The 21,241-nt window shown below is 44.7% G+C and overlaps 1 protein-coding gene across 2 annotated transcripts in view; it reads left to right on the top strand.

The window, feature by feature from the left end:
* The window catches only part of SH3BGR (SH3 domain binding glutamate rich protein), a 91,018-nt gene that overhangs the window by 12,294 nt on the left and 57,483 nt on the right, over window positions 1–21,241 (top strand). For both annotated transcript variants that reach the window (XM_075593731.1, XM_075593730.1), the window contains exon 2: window positions 17,694–17,879. In XM_075593731.1, the coding sequence (XP_075449846.1) occupies window positions 17,694–17,879 (186 nt within the window). The remainder of the gene's footprint in view (window positions 1–17,693; window positions 17,880–21,241) is intronic.

Genomic DNA, 21,241 nt, shown 5'->3' with positions numbered 1-21,241 from the left:
GGGCTGCATTCGTCTGCTGCTGGTTTGCATTAGTTTCTTGCTGGGCTATTAACAGCTGTTGCTGGGTTTCATTCGTGTCTTTCTGGGCAGCGACATTGCGTACCAGTGCACCCACCACGTCTTCCATCTTGTTTGCAGAGGATGAAAAAACCTTTTTTTTTTTTTTTTTTTTCAAAGTTCTTCAACCCGCAGACCCCCTAGTGCTCTGCCCGCATTCTCCACCATATGTGACAAACGGCTTACTCCGGGGCTCCGTCGTTTGTCCGAGACTGTTTAGAACACGGTCTTTTAGGGTAGGTTAAATGATGAGGCGTCACGTACTGTTCCTTTAAACAGGCTATGCCTGGTTTATTCAGTCCCAGGCACTGAGACTGCCACAGTGCATACAACAGAAAACAGATCAAAACAAAAGCTGCTCACCTGAGCGATAACTTAACTTAGATATCCCTGACTCAGGGTTGGAAGTGGCTTTTCCACTTCCAACATCAAAACACGGTACTTTTGCAGTCTTACACAAATGAACAGAAAGATTGAACCTGTTTGGGGAAGAGGCTTCTCCCCTCTGTAGTTCAGCAGCCTTCCAGCCTCCTGGCTCTTGTGGGGAGACCAGAGCAAACAGGAAATCAGTCTTTCATACCTGATTCCTAATTAGCATGACAGGTGACAGAAATCAGGCAGCAGACAAACTCTGGTCTGGATCTCTCATCCCTCAGTTCCAGCGCTTGCCAAACTGTGGGATGGAGTGTATGTATTATAAGGCTGCACTCCCAGGCCAAACAGGATAGAAACTGTCTAGTATCCTGGGAGCCCTATATACGGAATTTATTACCATCCCCTGGTTTCTGTCACAACACACACACCACACATATATACACACACACACACACACCCTGCAGCCCGTTTTTCACACACACACACACACACACACACACACATACACACACACACACACACACACACACACACACACACACACACACACACACACACACACACACACACACACACACACACACACACTTGGTGCTGTCTGGTGGCTCTGCAGTTGCAATGCCGGGCAGGCTGCAGCCCCATTGGATGGGAGCGGTCACGTGACCGCTCCTCTGCTTCCCCTCAGAGGTTTTTTTTTTTTTTTTTAAATGAGCTAGCAGCCCTTGTTTCCCGCTGCTGGCGGCCCTGATCGCGGCGCCCCTCTAGCCAAGCCGCGGCGCCCTGTTTGGGAAACACTGCTGTACCTGATTCGGCAGTCTGTGGTAGCAGACGTGAAGGTTTTGATAGCTGTGAAGCGTGGCCCCAGAGCAGGTTGAGGATTAGAGGATTAGGTGTTGCAAAAGCAAAGCGTGAGGGGTGGGACAGTGTGGAAGTATTAGGGCATTGGTGTTGGACGCAGGCCAATGAGAGGTGTGCGGGGGCGGGCATTGGACGCAGGCCAATGAGAGTCAGTGAGGGGTGGGACGCAGGCCAATGAGAGGTGTGCGGGGGCGGGCATTGGACGCAGGCCAATGAGAGTCAGTGAGGGGTGGGACGCAGGCCAATGAGAGGTGTGCGGGGGCGGGCATTGGACGCAGGCCAATGAGAGTCCGCGAGGGGTGGGACAGTGTGGCATTGGTGTTGGACGTAGGCCAATGAGAGGTGTGCGGGGGTGGGCATGGCCTGAGCAGGAGTGACAGGCCCAAGGTCCAATGCGATTGACCCTTGGGACGCAGACATACAGTGATTTCACAAATATATAGTAGATATATAAATATAAAATATATCAATATAAATATATATAAATATAAAGTGAGCATGCGATGCCCAGTGACATTACAGCGTTCAACAAACTTGTTGCAAATGTTTGGATTGAAGCAAATTTTTTCGCCGAACCAAAAAGGGTGAAATTCGCAAAGTTCACACATCTCTGTTGCTGACTCACATAAACCTGTCCTGGTTTAGGCTTCCAGAGATTTGGTGGCTTTAATACTGCACCGACACACTTTATTCGAGCAAATACCCAGTATGTACCTGGCAGATACCTGGAATGCGCCGCTCCTCACCTCTGACAAGCCCCGTTGCGTTTGCCTTCCCAGCCTGGGTTCATGCCTGGCTGACGGGCGGCTGATCTGTTAAATGATAATGATTAGGATTTAATAGGCTGCAATGCTTCGCGTGTCTACCAGATGGCATAAATTCATGAATTGTAATGCAGTATATATATATATACTGTGCAGTATTGCAGCCAGCGGGAATAAAATGCTTCAATCCCTGCCTGGAAAATAACCCAATGCACTCGGGCAGAAAACAGTCTCAAACCTCAATACACCCGGGTATACCCGAATTCGTGGGACTAGCCGAGCTCAAATAAAGTGTGTCGCCAGTGTATGTTATTATGCCTATTTCCTGACAATCAGAACTGGTTCATTGTTGTCTAACATTTTTAATATAAAGTTGTGCCCATTCCCCAGTTTTCAAACCTCTCTACCTACTGTACGTACAAACTGGTTTGCAGTTATTGCTCTTTAGACAGTAAAGTGACTTTGTTATTTAAGAACACCAAAGCATGTGATGTACTGTAAGTTTACGTCATTTTTTTTATACTGACGGCTGTGGAAATGATGGGGGATTTTTTTCAAAGCTGTAACTATGAATTAAAGTATTAATTAGATAGAAAGGGATAGTTATATGTTTTTTCTTCTGGCCTGATATTAATTGTGTACATTAAAGAACTAATAGCCTTGTAAGCGGTAAAGTAACTTTTTTTTGTCATGTTTGGGTTGTTTCTATTTATGAAATATTAACAGCAAATGTATGTTGTTTCTGACAAAAAGTGACATAATTAAAAACAAATTACTTCAATTACTATTGCAATACTGTTATTCCATTTTTTTGGTTACATTTTTGGGGGTGAGAAAATGCAAGATAGTTCTTTTAATTGGCCATACATGTAACATGTGTATCCCAATGTATACATTTGGGTGACATACAGTTCCTGTAAATCTGCCAATGTGTTTTTTAACCCTATATCTTCATGTGCCTCAACACACAACAACAAAAATAGACAGAATCAGCAATCACAGTATCTGTCAGTGTTTCCCTTCAATATCTGAGACAGCTGATGACGTCTGAAGTGCAGTGAAACAATACACACAGTATTTAGTGCAGGTATTCTGCATTTGTTTGACAGGCTGTTCTATTCTTTTGCAAATCACCTTTAATTCTCTTTGTTACTGGGTACAACCAATGTAGATGTTATAGATGTAATGGATAAGGGCTCTCAGAATCGTTACCTTACATTCAGAGAGCATGGTGTCATAGCAGATTTAGAGGGATTGTTAGATGAATAGTCAGAAACATTGTCTTCATATGATTTTTCATCTGATTTTTTCACGCATCAGCATACACAGTTTAAGAAAAAAATCTATTTTTCAGCAATTGTTGTTCAGTCCGTGGAAGATTACAAAAAGGAATCACTAAGACAACTAGGGGATACCCTATCTTATAAGAAACTTAAGATAGACCCTACCCAAATGTTTCAAAAAGAACTTAGATCTCTTTTAGAAATTGGTGAGGTCCTTTATGTTCTGAACCCCAAAGAGTTGGGCTTCCTGTATCCGATTAACCCAGTGGTGCCTATTTTTTACCATCTCCCAAAGATCCATAAATCCTTGACACATCCGCCAGGCAGGCCTATTGTGTCAACCATTGGATCTTTGGGAGATGGTCTTCCACAGTACATTGATGAATTCTTACCCTCATTTGTTAATGATTCAAGAGATCTTATTGAGGATTTGAAATGTATCAAATGGAACAAAAATCATATATGGGTCACAATGGATGTAAGATCTTTATATTCAATCATTAATCACAGACAGGGCATTGAGGCAGTACAGCATTATCTGAATGTCTCGAATCTTTCCCCAGCACTATGCACTTTTCTCACTGAATCAATCACTTTTTTACTTACACAAACTTATTTTTGTTTTGATGCACAATTTTATTTACAACGTATAGGCACAGCTATAGGCACATCTTTTGCACCCTCTTATGCAAATTTATTTATGGGATTATGGGAATCACGTTTTATTTATGGTGACCGTAATCCCTTTAGACAACATATCACTTTTATCGACGTTATATCAATGACCTAATTCTTATTTGGGAGGGTGATGTACTAATATTATAAGAATTTATTGATATGTTAAATACTAATGATTATAATTTACACTTTACGTATGAGCACAATATTCACTATATTTGTTATCTAGATCTGATGTTATATATAGACCTAGAGGGGAACATACAGACGGACGTATATAGGAAGCCAAACTCTAGGAACTCCTACTGATGGCCAGTAGTAACCATTCAAGACCCCTTAAGAAGGGGATTCCTAAGGGCCAGCTCCTACGTCTAAGACGGCTGTGCTCAACAGAAGAAAGTTTTGATGATCAGGCTAAGGAACCCCTGGCCAGATTTCGTACAAGGGGTTATAAGGACAGGGACCTCAATGAGGCATTGACCTCGGTAAAATCCATGAATAGAGAAGATCTTCTTTCTATGAATATTACAAAGAGAAAACAATGGGGTAAAAAAGGATCACAAGCAATACCGCTTTTCATTACACAGCAGAGTGGACAATTCGATATCATACGGTCCATTGTTGTTAAACATTGGGACACATTGAAATTGGATCAAGGCTTAAAACTATTACAGATAAAGATATAAAAGAGAGAAAAGTTGCGCCAAAAGTGGGTTATCCTACTGTTCAGTATGTAGCTTCAGTCTTTGCACAATGCAGTTCCGCAGCCTGAGTCTCTCAGAGGTGATTCACCAACCTCTGTGTAGATACTGGTAGAAAAAAGGGGGTCCTCTGGCGCGTTGCTCTGCTTGTGGCTCCACGGCGTTTAAAGCATATAAAATAAGGGAGAGAAGAGAGGGGACCACAGTAAGGGACCAACACAGTGGTTATACACAGCTCTTCGTTTGAATAAGGGGGGAGGGGGGGAGTAGGGGTGGTTAGAAGATCAGTGGAGGTTGAAAGATAATGCTGAATGAGAGGAGACACACTTACATCAAAATGTCTAATATCTTGAGTCTTTATATGACTGTATTTGTTGAGGGTGAGGAAAAGCCTCCTGGTATCCTCCTTAGCAAAAAATAAAAGGGAAAAAAATAGTGCAATAAAATTTATTAACAATTGAAAAAAAGAGATTTAACACTTACAAGCGGCCGATAATTTCAGGCATAAAGAAGAGATGCTGCCAGACTCCACAACGAGTCCCTTCCTGTGTTGGGGTGGTTTGTCCTGGCTGTTTCCCTGTTGGCAGATGATTACTGTGTTGGTCTTCACTGTAGGTGGCTATGCTTAGAGTTTCCAAAAGCCCGTGCACAGGTTATGTCCTCCTCAAGCTGCCTGCCCCTCAGCATACACAGATTTCAGCTCCCTGCTCCGTTGCTCGTGCGCATGCGCAGACGGCGGGACGCTGAGCCAGATAGAGCAGGGGAATCAAATCCTCACTACGGTGGCTTGTAGTGGCTAAAAAACGTCATTCATTAAAGAGAAGAGTACAACAACTCAAGATATTAGACATTTTGATGTAAGTGTGTCTCCTCTCATTCAGCATTATCTTTCAACCTCCACTGATCTTCTAACCACCCCTACTCCCCCCCCCCCTTATTCAAACGAAGAGCTGTGTATAACCACTGTGTTGGTCCCTTACTGTGGTCCCCTCTCTTCTCTCCCTTATTTTATATGCTTTAAACGCCGTGGAGCCACAAGCAGAGCAACGCGCCAGAGGACCCCCTTTTTTCTACCAGTATTACAGATAAAGGACCTAAATTAGTTTTTCGTAAGGCTAGATCTTTGGCCACCTATTTGTCCCCTAGCCTTCTTTCATCACAAAATACAACAGGTATAAAAAATATACCGAAAGGATTTTTCCAATGTGGTCACTGTAACATGTGTCGATACGCAAAACCATTAAAAAAGATAGATTGTATTAAACCAAAAAAAAAAAAAATGTACAAACCTTCATTAATTGCAACACCAGCCATGTGGTGTATATGCTCAGATGTGGATGCAGGAAGATTTATATTGGACGGACCATAAGGCCATTAAAAAACAGAATTCAAGAACGTGTCCGTTTAATTAAGAAAAAAGATATCTTGCATCCAGTCTCGAGGCATTTCACCACATGTTCTATGGGTGAGATCCATGGCTTCTCCTTCTCTGGTTTAGAGCATGTACCAGTACCCACTAGGGGGGTGATAGACTTAACTGGCTAAACAGGTGGGAGATGTCATGGATTTTCTGTATGGATAGTCTTCATCCATCTGGCATAAATGTAGACTGGGAATTAACTCGTTTTTTTATAAAATAAGAACATAAAAATGTTTTTTCCGTTATATTTATAATTTCTATACATTACTGAGAGAGGGGTCCATTTTATCTGATTAGTTTTCACACTAAAGGCACTTCTTCCAATATGCAGTAGAAATTTACAATAAAAAATAAACATGGTTGTTACTTAAACAGATACTTTTTACATCTCTCCGTCAATGGTCCACAATAATGAGATTTAGGCTGGATTATGATGGGGATCAGGGTCCATCACAATACCTAATTTTGCTTAAAAATGTACACTCAATGTTATAGAAGACACTTAGTTTGCCTCATTGTGCTCTGTATTGTATATACATTGCATCATTCCTTAAGAGATGAATATGGATGTATAGATCTATATCCATGGTGCTCCAGATAAAAGTATGAACTATTAAAAATAAGACAAAAACGAACCATTGGATATAAGATAGGGATTAACCCTATTTTGTCCTCAAGTAAAAAGTTGAATATTGAAGTGTAATACAGAACAAAGGGATATCATTATCCTATTTAGTATTTAGTCTATATGTTATAGTCGTTTCACGCAATATGTAGGTAATATTCTATTTATATTACTAACCTTTTTCAGCAAAGGAGATGCTTTTTTTGTTTTTATATAGGTTACATTTATACATATAGTATAGGATTTATTCTTTTTCAGTTATATATAAGTTATTAATTGTATACAGTATGTCATTTTGCTTAGATGATTATTTTATGTTGTAGAGATTTAGATTTAAATTTTTGTTTTGAAAATTTAGGTATTATCTATTATTTTTTATTATTATTTTTTATTATTTTTTCTTTATTCCTTTTTTATTGGTATTGATGTATAATGTATTTAAGACAAAGTTTTTATTGTATGCTTTATTATTAATACTTATTGTATTTTAATATTACTTTTTCTTGGTTGAATATTTAGATTGATATCTTTATATATGTTTTTAACTATAAGTATATTAATTTTATAGCTCTTTTTTTTATTCAGTTTGAGTAGAAGATCGGATATACCATTGGCAACAATATGATATTTATGTGGCTGCTTTCGGTTAGTGTTATGCATTACAGTCTGTTACAGTATGTGTTTATATTCTGTAATGGGATTATGAGTCACTTATTACATCAAGAACTGTTCACTATTGAGAATGGACCTAACCTAAACAACAACATGGCTTTAAGTATGTAGATACATAACATATGGAATATGTCTGCTCACGGTGCGCGGGTGCACGGCTTCTCCCCCCACTCGAGCTAGATCAGTGACTGGATTTACCAGGTGCTTTTCACAATTGGGGGTGGTTCGCGGTGCACCTGCGCGCAGAGGAGGAGGCTATAAATAGTGTGTTGTTTCGATCTAGGATTACTCTTTGATAAAGTCCCTCTAGGGATGAAACGCGTCAGAGGATTCTCCTTATGTGTTTTTAAATTTTTGGCTGTTATGCCGTAATAAAGTTATCGTGACGCACCTGCCTCCAGCCTGTTCTATTTCTGCTGTGCTCAATCCTACATCCCTTCTCTTTGTTACTGGGGACAGACAGAAAATGGTGTTAAACTTTGCACAGACTTATTACGCTGACAACATTCAACATTGATTTGATGCATGTTTATGATAAATATGAAATTATTATGTTAAAAAAATAAACTTTTATTTCTTGCTGAACAAAAAGAGAAAATATTGGTATAATATATATATATATATATATAAAAAATATATTATAACAATATCTTCTCTTTTTATTAATCAACAATGAAAAGTTTTATGGATTACCACCAGTGTTGCCACCTTCGACTGAAGGCCAACCCGGAGATTGAAAATAATAATAATATATATACAGTATATAGCACTTACCTCTGGCTTCCTCCCAGCAACTCTCTTCAATATGGATGTGCGGCATGAACTGACGCTATGTTTCTATGACAACGAGATGCTACGTGACGTCACAACGTCGTGATGTAATGTCGCGTCTCGTTGTCATGGCAAAGGGCATCACGTGATGCTGCTCCATCACATGACGTTCCCGTTGGCATGGCAACACGGCGCCATTTGAAGCCGCGCAGCCATACTGCCAGTAGTTGCAGGAGGAGATGCTGGGAGATGTTGCTGCCGAAGCACCTCTTTTTCTATCTCAATTGTACCAGCGTTATTTAAAGACATAAATTATTTAGAATTATAGGCTAAAGCTCTAAAATTCCAGGCATTATTGAGATCCCTGCTCTCTGATTGGTTACAATTCCAGGCATTATTCATTCAGTATTGCCTGGCATTTTTGCAGCTTGCAATGTGTTTATTTCCAATGTGTTTATTTCCAGCCAATCAGCTTTTCCTTTTGTCAGAACAGCTCTGACACAGGGCAGGGGATTGGTGAGGAGGCAGGAACAGCTCTCAGACAGGGCAGGGGATTGGCCAGAAAGCAGCAGCAGGCAGTGACTCCTCCCCCTCCCTCCGTGAACACAGCTTAATTTTGAGTTGAGGAGCGAGAGAGAGTGTTTGTGTAGCTGCAAAGTAAGTGGCTGTCTGCAGTTTGTTTGTAGCAACAGATTCTCTGTGTGTGTGTAGCGGCAGCTGCAGAGTTTGTGTGTGTAGCTGTAGTTTGTGTGTGTGTTTAGCTGCAGTGTGTGTGTGTGTGTGTAGCTGCAGGGTGTGTGTAGCTGCAGGGTGTGTGTAGCTGCAGTGTGTGTGTGTAGCTGCAGTGTGTGTGTGTAGCTGCAGTGTTTGTGTGTAACTGCAGTGTGTGTGTGTAGCTGCAGTGTGTGTGTGTGTGTGTGTGTGTGTGTGTAGCTACAGTGTGTGTGTGTGTGTGTGTGTGTGTGTGTGTGTGTGTGTGTCTGCAGTGTGTGTGTGGGTGTAGGTGTAGGTGTGTGTGTAGCTGCAGTGTATGTGTGTAGAGCTGTAGAGTGTGTGTGTGTGTGTGTGTACACACAGAGGGGGTGGTAGTGTGTTGATATAGATAGCTGCAGTGTAAGTGTACATAGAGGTGCTTTAATGCATTTACCATTTTATTTTAATTACAAAAATCTATATAACTATACAAAAGGGTCTATTATTTATTAAATAAGCCTACATTTAGCCTATATTAGTAATAATCCCCTCAGAACAGGGCATTACTGCCAATAATGCCCTGGCTGGGTTAAAGTCCCTCCGCTTCGCCTCAGGCCTTCAACTCTTCCAGCCAGGGCATTCTTGGCCAGTAGTGCCCTGTTCTTCGGGGATTATTACTTAATTATAGGCTACAGCTCTAAAATTGCCAATTCACCTTTGCAGGGGGAGCGCACTGAGAATTTTAAATAAAAAAAAAAACTGCCAAATTTAAAACTGCTAACAGTAAATACCTCTCCCGTCCAAACTCCAGCTGCATCTCTGTTCCTCTCCTAACTAGTACCTTTGTTACTTGCAACAAAGTAATATTTCTTCCACAACTAGTATAGCTTCTGCTAAGTTAATTTGTATCTGTTTTTTTTAACTTTGTCGTTAAAATCACTGTCCCCCAACTTCACTTCCCATTCGCCCCTTCACCCACCTCTCCCCCCCACTTCTCCTCCACCCACTTCTCCCCCACATCCCTTTCCCCCTTCAACTCCTCCCCCTACCCTTACCCCTTCAGCTCTCTCTCTCCCCCTCACCTCTCCCCCACTCACCTCTCCCTCTCTCCCCTCACCTCTCCCTCTCACCTCTCCCTCTCCCCCCTCACCTCTCTCTCTCTTCCCCCCTCACCTCTCTCTCTTCCCCCCCCTCACCTCTCTCTCTCTCTCCCCCCCCTCACCTCTCTCTCTTCCCCCCTCACCTCTCTCTCTCTTCCTCCCTCACCTCTCTTCTCCCCTCACCTCTCTCTCCCCCCTTCACCTCTCTCTCCCCCTTCACCTCTCTCCCCCCTTCACCTCTCTCTCTCCCCCTTCATCTCTCTCCCCCCTTCACCTCTCTCTCCCCCTTCACTTCTCTCTCCCCCCTCTTAACCTCTCTCTCCCCCCCTCTTCACTCTCCCCCCCTCATCACTCTCCCCCCTCATCTCTCTCTCCTCGCTCCCACTCACCTCTCTCTCTTCGCTCCCCCTCATCTCGCTTCCCCTCACTTCGCGCTCCCCCCTCACCTCGCACTCCCCTCTCACCTCACTCACCCCTCACCTCTCTCTTCTCCCCTCCTCCACCTATCTCAATCCCCCCTCACCTACAGTATCTCTTCTCCCCCCACCCCTGCCTCTCTCCTCCTTCCTCCTCCTCTCACCTCTCTCTCTTCTCTCCCCCCTCACCTCTCTCTGTTCTCTCCCCGCTCACCTCTCTCTCTTCCCCCCCCAACCTCTCTCTCTTCTCCCCCCTCTCACCTCTCTCTCTTCTCCCCCCCTCACCGCTCTCCCTTCTCCCCCCCTCGCCTCTCCCTTCTCATTTGCTACTTTACTTCTTTATCCTACACAGGTGCATCAGCTTAGTTCCGAATTATATATCTTTATTAAAGTGTCTATTATTTTATTAAAAAAGCCTACATTTAGCCTATAATAGTAATAATCCCCTCAGAACAGGGCATTACTGGCCAATAATGCCCTGGCTGGGTTAAATTCCCTTGACTTTGCCTCAGGCCTTCAACTCTTCCAGCCAGGGCATTATTGGCCAGTAATGCCCTGTTCTTCAGGGATTATTACTTAAATATACACATAAGCATCCTTTTCAATGTTATAGGTTACAAAGTGCCCTGAAGCTACATTTCCTCTCAAAATTGAATAAACCTCGTTTTTCAATGCAAATTTGTAATAATTAAACTGAGGTTCAGAGAGTCTGTTAATAGAGGTAATGGCTGGGAATATATCTGACTCCATACTTATAGGAATTCCAAAGAAAATTAAAAAAGTGAAATATTGTTTTGGAAAATATTTGTGTTCATGGACTGAAGTAATGCCTTCGTGAGTAAAGGCGCTGACTCCGAATACAACATCCAAGCAGGAGAGCCTGGTTCATAATCCTTGTGTCAGCTCCTTGTGACCTTGAGCAAGTAACCTTCGCTCCCTGAGCCTCAGGCACAAAACAGATTGTAAGCTCTATGGGCCAGGGCCTGTAAAATTCTATGTACAGGGCTGTGTAATAGGCAAACACGAAACAAGGTTCCAAAATCCAAAGCTCAGCTGCAGAGAGTCAGTGTCCAAAATATGCAATATAATCTTAAATGATTAAACAAATTATAATACTGGACCTACAGTAATAACACCCCTCTCTGAAAAACTATGTCTCTAAATATACTCCTACATGTGGGGGACCTGTGTTATGGAGGTATGGGTCAGTAAATAGTATCTGGCCCCCTATACACAGTAATTGCCGTCCCCCTGGAGAGAGACACAGACAGAGAGATATAATTCCCCAAACTGCAATGATCGGAATGGGTAAACTCACAATTGAGAGCTGGTGATGTCCAAAGGAGCGTGCGTCACGTATGTAGATAGCAGCAGGAGAATTTCCACAGGGGAAGCACTGGAAAGGAGGGGGCTAAACACCAGATGAAGCTAAAAATCCTTTTTTCCGTGATTGACATCATGGTATTGGATATGTAAAGGGACTCTAACGCGTTTCGGGCCGTCACCCTTTGTCAAAGAGGCGACGGCCCGAAACGCGTTAGAGTTCCTTTACATTTCCTTGCTGTGCTCCGGTGCTTCCCCTGTGGAAATTCTCCCAGGGCTGTGTAATGCTTGCTATAATGTAATTGTGAAGTGCTCTGAGTACCACTAGGGTAAAACCGCTATGTAAGAGAGTTACTAAAATTGTCTAATTAATTGCATAATTAGAAATAGGTGGGGAAAGATGAGAATTGCATCAAGGTATGATTGAGTACAGAATTAAGTGGGGTGAGGTAGCTTGTTTGTCACCGACCGTACAAACCACAACATGCAGACATGCAGTAATTAACACTGATACCAACAGGCGCTAGGTTCTGTAAAATAACTTCAAGCATATGTATATATAGCCTTCTAATGGCCTCAACACTATAAGTCCTGATAGGAACAGGCAAGTGTTGGGGTTAAACTCTTGCGCAGGGCCTAGCCTGCAGTTGCAGCCTGGATGGGTACTATGCTGCTTATCCAGGGGCAGGCCTAAACCGGCAGTTAGAGTGTCATACCTGGGGAGGGTACTGACTGGGTCACATGTATATGGTGTGAGGCCTGCCAATACCTGGACCCATGGGCGTCCGCAGGGGGGGGCAAGGGGGGGCGCTTGCCCCCCCCCTGGATCCTGGGCCGCCAACAGCGGGGAACAGAGGGCACTGGCGTGACAGGATTTAGCGCGCTCTTCTGCAAAAAAAAAAAACCTCCCTTGTCTCCTGATTGGCTGGCGCGTGTTGGCACGCTGCCAGGATTTTTTTTTTTTGTCCCTCGCAACTCTATCTCAGCGGTGCGCAAAACTGGGGGGCGCCAAATTATTTAGGGGGGGGCGCAGCCTGTGCGGCGAAACCTGGGGGCAGAGCAGAGCAGGGGCAGAGCAAAACAGTGGCGGGCAGAAGATCCGTGCTGTGTTTCCCTGTGCTTGCAGAGGGGGCGGGGCGTCCCTCTGCACACAGACACAAGCTCTCCTCTTCCTGTCTTTACTTGAGTGGGGAGCCGAGCAAGCAGTACGTGTGTGTGTGTGTGTGTGTGTGTGTGTGTGTGTGTGTGTGTGTGTGTGTGTGTGTGGTGGTGGTGGTGGTGGTGGTGGTGGTGTGTGTGTGTATATATATATGTATAGTGATGTGTGTGTGTGTGTGTATATTTGTAGTGGTGTGTGTGTGTATATATATATGTATAGTGATGTGTGTGTGTGTGTGTATATATGTATAGTGATGTGTGTGTGTGTGTGTGTGTGTGTGTATATATATAGTGATGTGTGTGTGTGTGTGTGTGTGTGTATATGTATAGTGATGTCACTGTGTGTGTGTGTGTATATATATGTATAGTGATGTCACTGTGTGTGTGTGTGTGTGTGTGTGTGTATATATGTACAGTGATGTGTGTGTGTGTGTGTATATATGTATAGTGATGTGTGTGTGTGTGTGTATATATATGTATAATGATGTGTGTGTGTGTGTGTGTATATATGTATAGTGATGTGTGTGTGTGTGTGTGTGTATATGTATAGTGATGTGTGTGTGTGTGTGTGTGTGTGTGTGTGTATATATATATATGTATAGTGATGTGTGTGTGTGTGTGTGTGTGTGTGTTTGTATATATATATATATATATATATATATATATATATATATAATGTGTCGTGATGTGTGTGTTTTGTGATTGAATGTGTGCTGTGATTGTGTGTGGTGTGGGGGGTGTTGTTTGTGTTGTGATTGATTGTGTGCTTGGCGAGACAAACAAAATTGACATTGAAGCATGCTCAGCAGCAGTCAATGCGCACAACCCCACACCCACACACACCCACACACAAACACAGAAATAGCCCTGATCCATAACCCCCACTCGTGCTTGCAAAATTATGCAGGACACCCTGTGCTCATGCTTGGAGAGTTGGTGATGTCACCACTCTCGGCGGCAGCGTGGACGCAACCTAATTTTGCAAGCGCGAGCTGTTGAAACATATTTGTATTTACATTGTATATCGTTTAATAAAGGGGGGGGGGGTTCATGTGATTTTGATTACATCAGGCAGGGGGGGCCCGAGAAATTAAATGGATGAAAAGGGGGGCTCGGCATAAAAAGTTTGCTCACCCCTGCGAGTCTATCTGACCTTGCATAGCGAGGCCTGCCCTTTCCTGCATGGAGCAAGTCAGGTGAGTACTGCTCCATGCCACTCGCTTCCCCCTTGTCCTCCTGCTCTGATTTCCCCCCCCCCCCCCTGCTCCGGTCCCCCCTTCCCGTTCCGATTCCCCCCCTGCTCCGGGTCCCCCCTTCCCGTTCCGATTCCCCCTTGTTGCGAGTGTCTGAGTGTGTGTCTGTGTGTGTGTGAGATCAGGGGGGGAGGGAATGAATGTGAGGAGGACGGATTCAGGGAGTGGGTTTGAGTCAGAGGGGCATAATTGATGGAGGGGGGAGAGTGAGGAGACAGGGGGTGTAATAGAGGAAGTGAGGAAGAGAGGGGTGAGGGGAGAGAGTGAATGAAGAAGAGAGGGGGTAAGAAAGAGATGGGGCTACACCTTGGGACTATCTGCATTAGAGTGGGGTGTGTGGTGTGTGGGGTGTGTGTGTCTGAGTCTGAGTGAGAGAGAGAGTCTGAGTGAGAGAGAGAGAGTCTGAGTGAGCGAGGGATTCTGAAGGGGGGGAGTCTGAGAGAGTCTGAGGGCGAGAGAGAGAGTCTGAGGGGGAGAGAGTCTGAGGGGGAGAGAGAGAGTCTGAGGGGGAGAGAGAGAGTCTGAGGGGGAGAGAGAGAGTCTGAGGGGGAGAGTGAGAGTGAGAGTCTGAGAGGGAGAGGGAGAGGGAGAGTCTGAGAGGGAGAGTCTGAGAGGGAGAGTCTGAGAGGGAGAGGGAGAGTCTGAGAGGGAGAGTGAGAGTCTGAGAGGGAGAGGGAGAGTCTGAGAGGGAGAGTGAGAGTCTGAGAGGGAGAGTGAGAGTCTGAGAGGGAGAGTGAGAGTCTGAGAGGGAGAGTCTGAGAGGGAGAGGGAGAGTCTGAGAGGGAGAGGGAGAGTCTGAGAGGGAGAGGGAGAGTCTGAGAGGGAGAGGGAGAGTCTGAGAGGGAGAGGGAGAGTCTGAGAGGGAGAGGGAGAGTCTGAGAGGGAGAGTCTGAGAGGGAGAGTCTGAGAGGGAGAGTCTGAGAGGGAGAGTCTGAGAGGGAGAGTCTGAGAGGGAGAGGGAGAGTCTGAGAGGGAGAGGGAGAGTCTGAGAGGGAGAGGGAGAGTCTGAGAGGGAGAGGGAGAGTCTGAGAGAGAGAGGGAGAGTCTGAGAGGGAGAGTCTGAGAGGGGGAGAGTCTGAGAGGGGGAGAGTCTGAGAGGGGGAGAGTTTGAGAGGGGGAGAGTCTGAGAGGGAGAGTCTGAGAGAGGGAGGGTGTGTGTTTGTGTCTGTCTGTCTGAATGAATACAGACACCAACCCACAGTCAGTCAGTCACCCACCCAAGTGTCAGTCAGTCACCCAAGTGTCAGTCACACACGAGTCAGTCAGTCAAAGTGTCAGTCACCCACCCCGTCAACCCCCCCCCCCCCCCACAACCACTCTCTCTCTCTGTCTAGTTAACATTATGCACCCCCCTGAAAACATTTCTGCGGACGCCCATGCCTGGACCTGCCCTGTTATGGGGAGGGGTTACAAGCCCTTCCCCTCTGGGTATAAAAGCTGAACCTCCATCAAATTGTGTGTGAGACAGTGTGATACCCTTCTCCCTGCTAGAGGGTTAAAGAGATTAGGATTGGCTCTGGGGGCCTCAAGCCCCCGGGGTCAGCTCCAGGGCTGGAGGATAACCATGCTGTCATGCAATAAAGCTACAGTTGGACCTACTATGATGTGTAGTTATTGAAGAGAAGCTTTTTGGTATTTCTGTTAGGATACTAAAAAAAAGCAATATGTTAATGACCCCTGTACTAGTAGGAGGAGTAGTAGTGCTGGTGTTTAAAACTAATGCTTTAGAAGCAGGAATCATGGAGCAAAATGTGAATTATTTACTATAGATTTTGTCGTCTCGTATATGTTGTTCTTCATGCATTGCAAGTGATGACTTGACGGTTCCTTTGGCAGTGAAAGGGTGAAAACCTGTATCCCCAAAACCACAATAGCTTTGCTTATAGGGATTAAGAGATAACGGGTCACCCGTAAACATAGAAAGTCTACAGTGTCACAATTATTGGACTGCATCAGTGGTTTAATAAATAAAGGATGAAGCCTTCAGCAAAGTGCGACATGTCCGCAAGGCTCAGGATCACCCCAACTCCACCTTTTCCTCCTGCCCCCCCCCGCACCCTTGGTCACTGGTGACACTCCGGAGGGGGCCAGATGGAGGGGATAAAGGCAGGCAGTGGGGGACGGGAGATCATGCCGCGCCCCTCACTGTGTTTTACCGCCCTCCCTCCCCTTCTGGTTAAATTCTGTTTTGTGTGCGTTATATTTGTACTGAATATATTTATATTTGAGGTGTCAGTTGGGGTTATACTACCTCTCTCGGATATTTGGGGGGTAAGTGCAGGTTAACCTTGCCAGACGGGGCTCAGTTACGGTAATGCCTGGCAGTGGCATGGTTGGCGAGTGGGCAGGGCTCATTGTGCTTTAAGTACCGGGGGCCCATCTCGCGGCTGACCTTGGGTTAGCTGAACGGCTGGGACTTGGGACAGTCTGGGCTAACGGGCCATGATTTAAGCATCATTGGCCTTACATGTGGGTGGAGCGCTACGGCAGGGTACGCGCCTCCCCTTTTGCTTTATATGAATACAAGCTGCGGCCATTCTACCCCCAGACCTCTGTATGTGTGCTTTATTTGCGGGATGTTTCGGGGGGGTTGGGGGAGGCCTCTGAGGTCAAGTACATTGCAGTATTCCTCTGAGTGAGAAGCTTACCATTAAAATGTCAGTACGTTGCTGCCTCCTGATAGCAAAGGGGTTACACTAACGTTACAAATTACAGGATTACATTTAGCAGAGATCCGTCATAGGCTGTCAACGTCTGCCATTTGTTATTCTGCAACTCTTTACAATACATTTTAGAGGTACCAAAATAAAGACTTATTTTTCAAAAAAATGAAATTCCGAACTACGAAATCCCTAAAAAAAAATCTTAAAGTATCAGATGGCTTTTTCACTAGCTGCAGAATAAATGGCATTATTATGCCAACCAATCTTCACTTTATTTTGGTTCAGTATTCACCTGGTACCTCTCCGAGTGTCTTCAATGTGTTTCTTTCTACCACCTGTTCCGGGTTTATCCAGTTGAAAGGGGGTAATGTAAAATCAAGTGACATCTAGGGAACCACTGATGAGACATTCTAATTGAAGACTTTTTTTATTATTTTATTTATAAAATATTTTACCAGGAAGTAATACATTGAGAGTTACCTCTCGTTTTCAAGTATCTCCTGGGCACAGAGTTAAGACAAATAATACATGGTTACAAATAAAGTTACATAAATGAACAGGGTATACATTATATACAAGACATTGCGTGCACAGTTAAAGAAAATATATATTATAGGCGTATGAAACAGTTACAGACCAGATTAAAATGTGAAACAGCCTTAGATTTGAAAGAACTTAAACTGGTGGTGGATGTGAGAGTCTCTGGTAGGTTGTTCCAGTTTTGGGGTGCACGGTAAGAGAAGGAGGAACGGTCGGATACTTTGTTGAGCCGTGGGAGCATGAACAGTCTTTTGGACTGTCTTTTAGTGAGTAAGTTGGAGACAGACTTCACAGACATCCTACATATAAAAAGTGTATTCCCCCCCCCTCTTACATTTCATAGATAAAAAAGAAGCAACAGGAGGTGGTTGGCTTTTTGGAGGCCAACAGAATTGACTTTGAAGCAAAAGACATTGCGTGTAATGATGACAATCGGCAATGGATGAGAGACAACGTTCCTGGGGAAAAAAAGCCACAGAATGGGATTCCTCTCCCCCCCCAGATTTTCAATGAGGAGCAATATTGTGGGGTAAGATGTGAACAGCAGATTTTGCCTCATTCAGTGATAAACTTTAGAGGGGCTTAACTAAGAACGTACAAGAATTGGCACAAACGTGGATTTCTGGCAAAGACTTGCTACTTTGCACAATTTACGGGGATGGTCCCGTTCTGGGAGCAATCAGAATGGAAGAGGAGGGTTTTCACTTGTGTATATAGGGCTGTAGTAAAAAGGATTCAGAGTAATTTAACATGTAACAATGATCATATGTGCCAGTGGATATTTTGGCAGTTGAAAGGGTTAAAGCTGCAGACCAAGCAATATCCTATGTGTGGTTTTTTTATTAAATAAGTTCTGTACCATGAGAAAATACTGTATGTGTAGCATTTTTTTAAACAACTCTGAATTACATTTTGAATGTATTATAATGTAACAAGGCTTGCTTGTTTCTATAGCAACCATTCACAAAGTCACATCCCCCTTCCTCTTCTGAAACAGGCTCTGGCACACTGCTTTTTGAGCCCTGTCCCCTCTAGCAGTGCACCAATTGTATCTAGTGACTGTCTGGTCACATAACTTCCCCATCTTTGGTCCTCTTCTGCTGCACTGTCAGCCATTTAGTGAACCCCCGAGCCGAATCTTCGCTCACAGAAGAACGGATCAATCGGCAACTTAGCTAATTACTTATTATTGTGTGGATTGTATTGATGCACATATTAAAGGGGAAAATAAAAACCGTCAGCTTAGACTGCTGCTTTAATATCCGGTGCTTTGTTAGATATGCCACACTTTAAAGAAAATGGTCTACTGTACATTCATTTTGTTAGGATCGATTTTAAATGTGTTTCTTTTGAGGTTGAAACAACTGTTATAATTATGATACCATGGCTCTTATTCTGTACACTGCGGCTGTGCTGATCTTGTGCGATCGCACGGATAGCCCCAATACGTCGAGATTGCTTTCTGCGCCATGGTGCCAGATCAGCACTATCTCAGCTTTCTGAATAAGGGCTCATTAATTCCATCGTTAGCTTTTTCAGCTTCAGATCAGCAGGTAAACCAGAAGAACTCTTATGTCTCACTTGAATTTTGATACATCTTGATTACTTAAACTGGGCAGCGGGCACTCAAACCCCCCAAAATAGAACATTTTATTGCAGTTGCGTAGTTATATCCTACTAGCTGGTATACCCAGCGTTGCCCGTGATGTAATGTTCTGGCTCCCCCATCCGCCCTCTCAACTCCCTTCCCCCCCTCTTCACAGCTGTTCAGGCTTCCCCCCTTCTCTCCCGACTCCCTCTCTCCCCCCCCCTCTCCTGACTCCCTCTCCCCCCCTCTCTCCTGACTCCCTCTCCCCCCCTCTCTCCTGACTCCTTCTCCCCCCCCCTCTCCTGACTCCCTCCCCCCCTCTCTCCTGACTGACTCCCCCCCCTCTCTCCTGACTGACTCCCCCCCCTCTCTCCTGACTGACTCCCCCCCCTCTCTCCTGACTGACTCCCCCCCTCTCTCCTGACTGACCCCCCCTCTCTCCTGACTGTCCCCCCCCTCTCCTGACTGACTTGCCCCCCCCTCTCTCCTGACTGACTCGCCCCCCCCTCTCTCCTGACTGACTCCCCCCTCTCTCCTGACTGAATACCACCCCCCCGTCTGTCCGCTGTGCTCCGCCATCTCAGGGAAATGAGCGGCGGGTAGGGAGGGAAATGAGCGGCGGGTAGGGAGGGAAGTGAGCGCCGGCGGCTGGGGCAGGAGGGCCGCGCTTCCCTTCCTTCTGGGAGCCGGTGCAGGGCGGCGCACGTGAGGGTGAATATGATGAGAGAGAGACACAGACACACAGACACACAGTTGGGTGATGTCATAGAGCCACCAATCTGTTGGGTGATGTCATAGAGCCACCAATCTGATTAGCCAGAGGCTGAGGACCAATCAGATTCACCGCAGCTAGTACCAAGCTTTCGATTTTATATATTAAGATATGGGAAGGGAAAAGAGGGGCACACTCTCTCGATGTAATATTGCTTGAACAATTTATTACACTAATAAAATCAATTGTGGTTCAACTCACAAACAACGGCTGAGAGCTCGCAGATTTGAGTATAATACTCAGACAGTCCCCAGCTCGGCTCAGTATACTCCTCACTGTCTCTCCGCGTGTAGTTCGCGCTGTGCGTCTTCCGGTTTGCCAATGACCCGGAAGTGATGGCAATACACACCCGGCGCAGTCCCAGGCTCCGCTGTGGGTAGGATCATGGCTGTAGCACTCAGATCACTATCTCCAATCCACAGCCAGTCAAAAGGGTGATTCTGTATTGAATCTTGCGACACACGGTAATGCAGTGAGAGACGCAGTGAGAGACGCAGTGAGAGAAGCCGCACTTCTTGAGACTTGGAGGTGGACCAAGCGAGTAGCAAGGTCAGGCAACGGCGGGTAAACAGGCAAGGCAAGGCATGGTAACAGGAACAGAATGCAGCAAGGCATGGTAACAGGAACAGAATGCAGCAAGGCATGGTGTCACACAAGACTATGCCCAGCAATGAGAGTCTGAAGCAGAGGGTATAAATAGGGAGATCCTCCAATGAAGGTGCAGGGCGGAACCAGGAAACCGAATCCCATAGGCTGAATTTTTCAGATGCAGGTATATTGGCAGGACAGACTCAGCCACTTTTCCATGAAAACATTGAAAAAGGGTAATTTAGTTTAACCCTTTGGCCAAAGCGTTGTATATCTCTATTAGGATTAAAATATATTCAGCTGTTTCAGCTGTTGGAGGTTGGTGGCTCATCCTTCCCAGGTTTTAAGCCCGCCCCTCCCCACTTCCCAAGTGAGTAGGTCCTTTCATTCTACTGGATACAGATCCAATGGTGGACTTTCTCCCTCCTAATAGAGGTAATGAGAATTGTAATCCTAATAGAGATATATTAGTATTTTATCTGGTAGTGTTAGGACTTGCGAACAGGTGTCTGCCATGTCGTGGCTCGCAAGCTTACAACGCTTTGGCCAAAGGGTTAAACTAAATTACCCTTTTTCAAGAGAATATATAAGTATTTTACTGTGTATTTTTGTCATATTGGATGTAGCATTGGGCTTCTCTGTCGTTTGTTGTATACATATGCCACGCTCAATAGCTCTCATTTTTGACACTTATATATATATATGTATTTTGTGGGGGCTCAGGGGTTCCCAAAAAGAGCTTGCTGGGGTTTTGTGTGTTTTATGAATTTTTATGTATGCCATTATGATTTATTATATAGTATATATACCATCATACCCCACGATGAAGGTCTTGAGGTGGTTAAGGTAGCATTAATATCTCATTATGTAGATTCCGTTCCCATTGAGTACATTATGCTTTATATTGGATACAAATTATTTGAAATTTGAGCAGCAGTATTAT

This window comes from Ascaphus truei, chromosome 3, assembly GCF_040206685.1.
Source record: "Ascaphus truei isolate aAscTru1 chromosome 3, aAscTru1.hap1, whole genome shotgun sequence".
NCBI lineage: Eukaryota > Metazoa > Chordata > Amphibia > Anura > Ascaphidae > Ascaphus > Ascaphus truei.
The sequence above is the reverse complement of the archived record's forward strand: the minus strand, read 5'-3'. Positions and strand labels throughout refer to the sequence as shown.